The 9,130-nt window shown below is 35.6% G+C and overlaps 1 protein-coding gene across 1 annotated transcript; it reads left to right on the top strand.

Moving 5' to 3' along the window:
* The first annotated feature begins 5,449 nt into the window (after positions 1–5,449).
* On the top strand, positions 5,450–9,014 carry gamt (guanidinoacetate N-methyltransferase). Its single transcript, XM_027169862.2, has 6 exons — positions 5,450–6,041; positions 7,146–7,291; positions 7,372–7,435; positions 7,517–7,584; positions 8,481–8,591; positions 8,683–9,014. Exons 1-6 carry the CDS (start codon positions 5,867–5,869, stop codon positions 8,821–8,823), a joined length of 705 nt encoding a protein of 234 aa, XP_027025663.1. The 5' UTR covers positions 5,450–5,866; the 3' UTR covers positions 8,824–9,014.
* Positions 9,015–9,130: the final 116 nt, after the last annotated feature.

Raw genomic sequence — 9,130 nt, 5'->3', positions numbered from 1 at the left:
TAAAACTTTATATAGGTTTAAACAAAAGTAATACACTTCTGGGTAATCACAGTCCTCTGCATTTTGTTGGACTGGATAGTTTTTTTTTTTTTATAAAATCACAAAATCACACTGGTCAGAAGGTGTGTTCATCTTTCTAAATCTTTTTCTTATAATAATAATAATAATAATAATAATAATAATAATAATAATAATAATAAGAAGAAGAAGAAGAAGAAGAAGAAGAAGAAGAAATATAGCTGCAAGCAGCGATTCCGGGGTCAAGCCGATCAGATGCGCTCAGAATATGTTGCTGATGAACCATACCAAGTTTCGTAGCGATATGGCATTGCATTCGTAAAATACTGGACTTAACGTGAAAATCTCGTGGCCACTAGGTGGCGCTGTCACGAACCGTCGCGAAATATGTGTGTGTGTGTGTGTGTGTGTGTGTGTGTGTGTGTGTGTGTGTGTGTGTGTGTGTGTGTGTGTGTGTCACTGTGGTGCTGATTCTGATTCTGATTCTGATGTTAGCATCCAATACATATTGTGTGCCAAACCGCTCCTCAAATACTAGAATTTGTTTTGGACTGGTGTTTAGATGGTTTGAGCTAGACACATCAAAGTTGCAAGTAACTTATAAGACTGGCCTCTACATGTGTGCCAAATTTCATAACTTTCCTACGTACGGTTCATACTGTGTGCCAACTTGCCCCTCAGTTTTTTGGACTGGTGGAGCTAGAGGGTTTGAGCTAGACACACCAAAGTTGCTATAATAACTTCTAGGACTGGCCTCTACATGTGTCCCATAACTTCATAACTTTCCTACGTACAATTCTATGGGCTGCCATTGACTTCATTGGCAGAAGAGGAAGAATAATAATGATTCTGATTCTGATGTGTGTGTGTGTGTGTGTGTGTGTGTGTGTGTGTGTGTGTGTGTGTGTGTGTGTGTGTGTGTGTGTGTGTGTGTGTGTGTGTGTGTGTGACAAAACTGACAAAACGCGCCCAATTTGTTTTGGACTGGTGTCCAATTTGAGCTAGACACACCAAGGCTGCTATAGTAACTTAAGACTGGCCTCTACATGTGTGCCAAATTTCATAACTTTCCTACGTACGGTTCTATGGGCTGCCATTGACTTCAATGGCAGAAGAGGACGAATAATAATAAAGAACACAAACGGTAACAATAGGTGTCTATGCCCCTAATAATAATGAGAAGAAGAAGAAAATGATACGAATTAGGAAAAATAATACACAATATCTACAGTGTAAGTATTTTAATCTGGATTTTATAAAACTAATGCACCAAGAAGAAGTCCAAATACAATTAATACGATGGACCCACAAATTCAGCTATATTGTATTATTTAAAGAAGCACTTTGTATTTGTTAGGTGCCTCTGCTGCTTTCAAGGTGAATTACAATGTCAATAAAAACAACAAACCTTTTCCTCTTCCCAGACTGCCACCATCTGGCATGTTGAGATTTTGTTTGTGTTGGTTTCAAGGTAATGGTGTGGAGCTGAGACTCCTAACTAAAGAAGAGATAACTTTCAGTCTGAAAAAAACAAAATGGAATTCTGAAATAAAGCAAGCAACACAATTTTATGACATAGTCATATAATTAATTAGTTTTCTAGGGCATCTTTAAAATGATTTTTACAGAGACACCTTTATATATTACAAAATGTACCTTTAATAGTCTTTTCTATTACAAACCATTTGCCTGTTATGTGTTTCTCACAAGTAATTTGTACTGTGTTCTCTATACCATATAACAGATTTATGGCAGAATCATGGCTGGTTTAGGCTTAAACAGATTTAAGTCTAACAGATTTATATAATTTATGAGAGGTATACTGTCACTGCCACATAAAGAATATAAATAACTAATATTTGCTTTCTGAAACCTTGTAAAATAAAAATAGCTCAGCAGAAAGGCAATATTTGTATTTTCTAAACGAAATATCTAGTATCTGTGATCTGAATATCATGGGACATTACGTTCACTAGTATTAGAAGCCAAAAAAGATTATGAGTATTAAAATTTAAATATTTTGTTAATCAATATATAAACACTGGATATAACATAATTAAATTGTGTTTTTAGAGAATTTAGAAAAAAGTAAAATATATTTAAACACAGATTATAATGCAAAATTCAGAGTAATGCTAGAGTTAATATAGAAAACAGGCATGAGATAACAGACTGTGGAGTAAATAAACTATGGGGAAAGAGCAATAGAAAAGAGTAAAGTGCAAATTCAGGATGTTCAGGATAAACAAGCACAGTTAAATATTACAGAATCACAGCTTAAGCACATTTAAGTTTGGTTGAAATCCCTACTGGCCATGTATGAGTGTTTTGTTATTATTTTCTGATCAACTGTTTCTTTGTTTTTAATGAATGGTAAGCAAATGACCTGGAGCTGATTTTACACTGATTGTTAAATTACTATATGATTTACTAGCATTAGTGATAGTCTGTTATCTGACACAATGCACTTTGACTTGCAGATTATGAATATCAGTTTAAAGAGCATGTGATAATGTAGTTTATCTGAACTCCGAGAAGAGGACTGATGAGAGAGTAAATGATAACTATGTAACTGACAAAATCTCAGTCTGTTCTACTAAAATTCATTTACAGCTGGTACTGCTGTATAACCTGTGGGCCGGTAAACTGTGGGTCCAGAAGGGATCATCTTTTTTAATTGGTAAAGTTGTTGTAATTGATTCTATGTTTGAAGTAAAATATGAGCATATTACTATTGCATTTTGTGTTCTTTTGTCAGCTATAAAAAAATCTATACTTTCAACATTAGTGTGTTTGAAGTGAACCATTATACCGTTATATATGTTGTTCTTCCCCAAACTGTTGCCACACATTGGAAGCATGCAACTGTACAGAACGACTTTGTATGCTGTTTCCCTTCACTGGAACGAAGAGGCTCAAACCTGATAATGGCTTATAATGCCCCTGTGCACAAAGCAAGCTTTATAAAGACACAGTGTGTTAAGGGTGGAGTGGAAGAATTTGAGTGTTCTCCACAGAGCCCTGAATCTCATTCAACACCTTTGAGATGAACACCTCTGGGGTGTGAACCACTTTCATTAGACTTTAACAGCATTTTCAAATCTGTGTTTGAAATATCATCTTCTCAGTTTGTTTTTGGTGTTATGGTCTCTCCTTTATTTAAGTAGATAAAGGTCTGGCTATGCATGACTGAAAATAACCATTCATGTTATATTAGAATGACTGATGGTACTCCCTAAGTTAGCTCAAGAAAGAATCTTGCAAAAAATTTCACAGGAAAAGACCATTAGACTGGTGAACATCGTGCCATAACCAGGAAATGTGTAATGAAATGTCCACTTCTTAGGGGAACACACAAACAACATAAACATTAACTATTTATATAAAGTTTAAGAACAGGATGTTCTTAAACCACTTTGTTGCAATGGTGTTTTTCTGCTCGTCCATAAGGTGTGGTGAGGCTAAGAAAATTAATCTGCATAAAATCGTGTTTTCCTGAGATATTACAACTGACATAAAAAGTGGCATAAACCTGCAAATTGCAAATAATATTATATACAGATTATAATTCCTACCAGCAAGTGTGCAATATACAGCATACAACCCAGTGTCTGCTATAGTATACTTTTCTGAACCCCAGCTTCCAAATCTTGAAGCATACTAAATATTTTTATTTATTTATTTATTTGTTTGTTTTAAATTTAATTGCCTTTCAATTAAACTTGTTAAATTAATCTTGTGAGCACAGTGACTTTACAGCACAAAGATAACCAACAGAATGATTTATTTGGCAAGTTGGTTGCACGTATGTGACACGTAAATGCCATGTCTGTAGCTGGTAGGTTGTAGTTCTTGGCTTGCTTTGTTAACAGCCTGCATAAATGAAATTGCAGGATTAAGACACATATTTTCACTGACAAAAGGAACAATTCTTTCATAATCTTATGTTAAATAATTTTTTTTCCTGTATTCATCTTCATTAAAGGTTGGTAAATCAGTATTTAATTAGTAGTAATTATGTATTTATATATAAAGAAAGAAAGAAAGAAAGAAAGAAAGAAAGAAAGAAAGAAAGAAAGAAAGAAAGAAAGAAAGAAAGAAAGAAAGTGATTTAGTACAGACATTTCATGTCAACAGCAATGCTACTTCAACCAGTTAAATGCTTCCAACATGAAATAAAAAGAGAGCTATGGTTTGTAATGGCAGCAGCAGACATTTGTAAAGTACTATTTATTTCATAGTCAACTTAATATTGCAATAAGTCCATCAGTTCTTTCATTAGTGAGTTGGCTATCAATGGGACCAGCAGGCAGACCACAAGCAGTAAGATAAACATTGAGACAACTGCAACAGCTAGCTGCACACTTTGCCATCTGCAGAAGGTTGAAGTAGGTTCAGAGCTTCAGAGGTTAATTCATCTTAAAACCAGCTGACAACTGCATTTTTGAGATGAACTTTTGAGAGTCTAGTAATTCGTAACACAGTATACAGTGCAGTATAGAGGTATCCAAATAATTTACATCTTTTCTGAGTCCCTCTCTAACATAAGGCAGACTAAGCAGAGAACAGAGCACTTAATAGACAAAATAGAACAAACTGTCTGCAAAAAACTATTGATCTGCTCCAAGGCTGCTTTGCTAAATGCATTGTGGGTCTTGTGTATCAAAGAGAAATAGCTTTAATCCTGACTGGATTATTTATAGCTACAACAGTCTACTTTATGTATCTTCACCTTAAGCTACCTAAAGAAGACTTTTAGTCTGAGCCCATATATGGATGCCAAAACATGTTCTTCCAATAATACTGAGTTTTATTATCACAGTCACAGAAATATTCTGACAACACTTATACTTTTAGGGCATCTCTTGGCCTCTACACCTGCCTGATTCATCCTATTACTTTTATTACTTTATGCTTCTGCACTTGTGACTCACTTTCTGCTGCTGTGAATAATCCCACATGGGACACCTAATACAGTTTATTCCAAAGTCTCATTATAATTCAGGGCACTTTATGGAAGAATATGGAAAAATAACAACTAGCATCTTTAGCTGCTAACAGGAGCAAACCTGACAGGGTTTTTCAGATTTAAGTGATGTTCATAGACAGGGTTGTATCCAGGCTCAAAATTTTTAGTGAGGCCAATTTTTAGGAAATGGGTATCACTAAAAATTTTGAGCCTGGTTACAACCCTGTTTATGAACATCATTTAAATTTGGAAATAAAGCTCTTTCCGATTCTGATTCTGATCTGAAAAATCCTGCCAGGTTTGCTCCTGTTAGCAGCTAAAGATGCTAGTTACTTCCTGGTTCCGTCTTTACGTCAAAGACACGCCCACATTCCACCCATGCTCTTCAAGGCCCTCACATAATCGTTGCTGTTAGTTCTATATGTACGTAAAGACCCGCATTCTGATGTCTGCGCTTTATACTGATGTCCAGACGTCGTTCTAGCGAGCTAAATCGTGTCGAAATGTCAAATGTCTATTTTTGCCGTTTAGTATTGTAGTAATACTATGTTTGGTCGTAGTGACTCCCAGGCGGAATGATACCAAACTGGACTGATACATAAGACGACTCCACGTGAAAGTTACAGCTGTTCTTTTGACATTGTAAACGTGCAGCTCGCCTGCCTTAGCAATGTTCCCACCTCCTTTCTGCTCCTTATCACAGTAAACCAGTTAAAGTACAGCTTATTGCACAGCCTCCTGCGGAATCAGCACTTCTTTCAACATATAACACTGTCCGCAAAAGCAGTCTGCTCTTTTTCAGCCCTGGTGCCTGGACACTCCACATCTACTCCTCCCTCATTCCCCCCAAAAAACAACTAATAGTAGCAAATAGGAGAAATGAGCACCGAACAGCCGATTTTCTCTAAAGGAGAGAACTGCAAGCAAGGCTGGCACGACGCGAGCGCCGATTACAATGAGTCCGACACACACCTCGAGATTTTGGGCAAACCTGTCATGGAGCGTTGGGAGACTCCGTACATGCACTCGCTCGCAACAGTCGCAGCGTCAAAAGGTAAATGAATTACGGCTTAATGCCTTCACAGACCAGTCCTCGGATCCTGATTTACAGACGATTGTTAATTCCACGCATAAAGGATCATGTAGGTAAAAGTTTAGAAACAAAGTAACCAATATGTCTGTGTTGAGACAACACTTACATAACATGCACACATTGGACACTTCTGCATACAGGTTCTAACAACGTGAAAGATTAGACTTAAAGATTAGCAATTTAGACTTATCATTCTCACTTTATTTTTCCCATCAATCACACTTATGCAGTGAGACACATGCAGGTTTAAAGGTTGCTTCCATATGTTCACTAAGGGTCCCTTAGTAAAGGATCTGAAACCTTTCTTCCCCTCAAACCATGAACTGTATAATACATTTCACAAACCTAGAATTATGCAAATAGACCAATTCAGTAATATTTTGAGTATTTATTGCAGTCCTTTGACTTCTTTTTTATATTTTTATTACAAACACATTCTTCACATTATTAATATTTAAACATTTTTCGAGATATTAAGGTTTAAGGGTCAGTTAAACATAATTCAATTCAAGTGACCAGACAAACAGGCTAATATTTATTAAAAACAAAATATTTAGAAGTATTGCAAATATAGTAGATTGGGAAATAATGGGTTGCAATTTTCTACAGTGTAACAAAAAAAAATATTTTATTTTTTAAAAATCACTGTTTCAGAACCACTGAGCTAGAAAAAATTCCTGTAAAAGAAATAAAACCACACATTATAAATGGTTGTCTATCTACAGAATAAATACTCCCACCTTTTCACAATTACTGTTCAGAACTTAAATGGAAAATGCTTTATATAGTTTTACTATTAAACATCAGTCTGTTTTCCAGAAGGGACCCAGAAATCACATTCAAATCCTGACTGAGGGACAGCAAGGGCTGTTTCAAGTGTCTATTTTTATCCTCCGAAATACCATGGTGTCCATGGTGTACCACGTGTAGTGTTTCTTATGTCCACTTCTAACTTAAAGTGAAAGTAGTAAAGCATAATTGAGTTGTGTAATCATTAAGAAGCAGTAACCATTTCTAATGAGTGTATAATGATAAAAGTCACACTTCTTATGTTCTGCCGTGTAGGTGGACGTGTTCTTGAGATAGGCTTTGGTATGGCTATAGCTGCCTCTAAAGTTGAATCTTTTCCTATTGAGGAACACTGGATCATTGAATGCAATGACGGTGTATACCAGAGGTTGCAGGAATGGGCCAAGTCTCAACCACACAAGGTAAAAAAAAGAATAAAAGTGTATTTATTTCATTTTGTCTCAAAGATTGACAATAATAAAAAAAAATTTAATTAATACAGATTGTTCCTCTGAAAGGCCTATGGGAAGACGTGGTTCCCACTCTCCCTGACGGTCACTTTGATGGTTAGTAAAATGACATTCACAGTGTACTTCATACAATCAAATTATAGTTTAAAAAAGTGCTTATATTCCATTTTGTTACAGGAATTCTATATGACACATATCCCTTGTCAGAGGAAACATGGCATACTCACCAGTTTAACTTCATTAAGGTATAGTGATCAAGTATGCTAGACACCTATAATGCTGTACTAGGACATTTGTCAGGACCCAGTGCAGCAGAGGCTTATTCCTAGAGGGGCAGGAGGAAATTAATATTGACACAAACGTTTCAAACAAAATGAAGTCAAGAGGTTATCAGACTTGAAATGCTATAAGTAAACATCAAGTAATTTTTTTGAGAACCCTCTTATCTGTTTAGCTGATTCAGTTTGTTTCAGCAAAACTTAAACTCCAACGTAATCTATCTTACAAGCTACAAAACAAACTTGAAAACAACCCCAAATATCAGATATTGCCAGATTCTTTAAATTATGGCATTTTCGCTTGATGTCTCCTTTGTGAATGCACATTTTTTGATGGACAGATATTATCTATTAATCCTCATTTCAGTATTATTTTCTTAATCTTTTCAATACTGCATTCGCAAATATATATATATATATTTTTTTACAAATTTTAAATGTAGCCTAATTTATCAACCCTGTCATTAACTGTTCTGTCAGCTGATCCTCCTCCACTGAACATGTCCATAGAGTGCGCATAAGGCAGTGAGATTCCTGCCTCAATGGTCACCTGTTAGTGCTCATTGCAATTTCTATTACTGACCACTGATACAATGAAAACTTGATGCTGCACATGATTCTGCAGCATCTGGAAAGGTAGGGACATTGGCTTATATGTGTCAAATATCACTTAAACATATTAATATCCTATAATAAGCATTTAAACAGAATTTAATGTCTGCAAATATGGATGACGATTTTATGCAAATTAATTTTCTCTGCCCCACCTCCCCTTATGGATGAGCCGTAACTGCACAAATGTAAAAAAAAATGTTATTTTATTGTTATTTTACTTGTTTCAATATCATGTAAAAATATCTCAGGCCCATGCTAAGAGGCTGCTGAAATCTGGAGGTGTTCTCACCTACTGCAACCTTACCTCCTGGGGTGAACTGCTCAAGTCCAAATATGACAACATAGACAAAATGTTCCAGGTGTGCATTCTAAGCCTAGTGAATTTATATTAATTCTCATAGACACAATTCATAACGAGAATTACAGAGAATGTGTGTACTTCATTTTCAGGAAACACAGGTGCCTCAGCTGGTGGAAGCTGGATTCAAAAAGGAGAATATTAGCACCACACTGATGGACATCAGTCCACCAAGCGACTGCAAATACTATTCCTTCAACAAAATGATTACACCAACTATACTTAAAGAATAAGCTACAAGCCCAGACTGCCTGCATACATACCCATCAACTGTGCTTATTGTGTGTTGTAATTTTTAAAAAATGCTATCTGTTGTATAGTAAAAGTATTAAAAAATAAAAATACAAAGATTTTGTATAATTGAAATAGTGGGGGCCATAAAAGATGCATAAATATCCATGCAAATAAAAAGCACAAAACTGTATAATTATGATACCAGTATTATTTTACAGTGATTACTTGTCTGGATGAACAACATGGAGATTTTGATCTTAATAATGAACCAAATGTGATGAATGAACCATCAGCAAGTGCATTCAC

Source organism: Tachysurus fulvidraco, chromosome 2, assembly GCF_022655615.1.
Source record: "Tachysurus fulvidraco isolate hzauxx_2018 chromosome 2, HZAU_PFXX_2.0, whole genome shotgun sequence".
NCBI classification, from domain to species: domain Eukaryota; kingdom Metazoa; phylum Chordata; class Actinopteri; order Siluriformes; family Bagridae; genus Tachysurus; species Tachysurus fulvidraco.
This window is presented reverse-complemented; position numbering and strand designations above follow the sequence as displayed.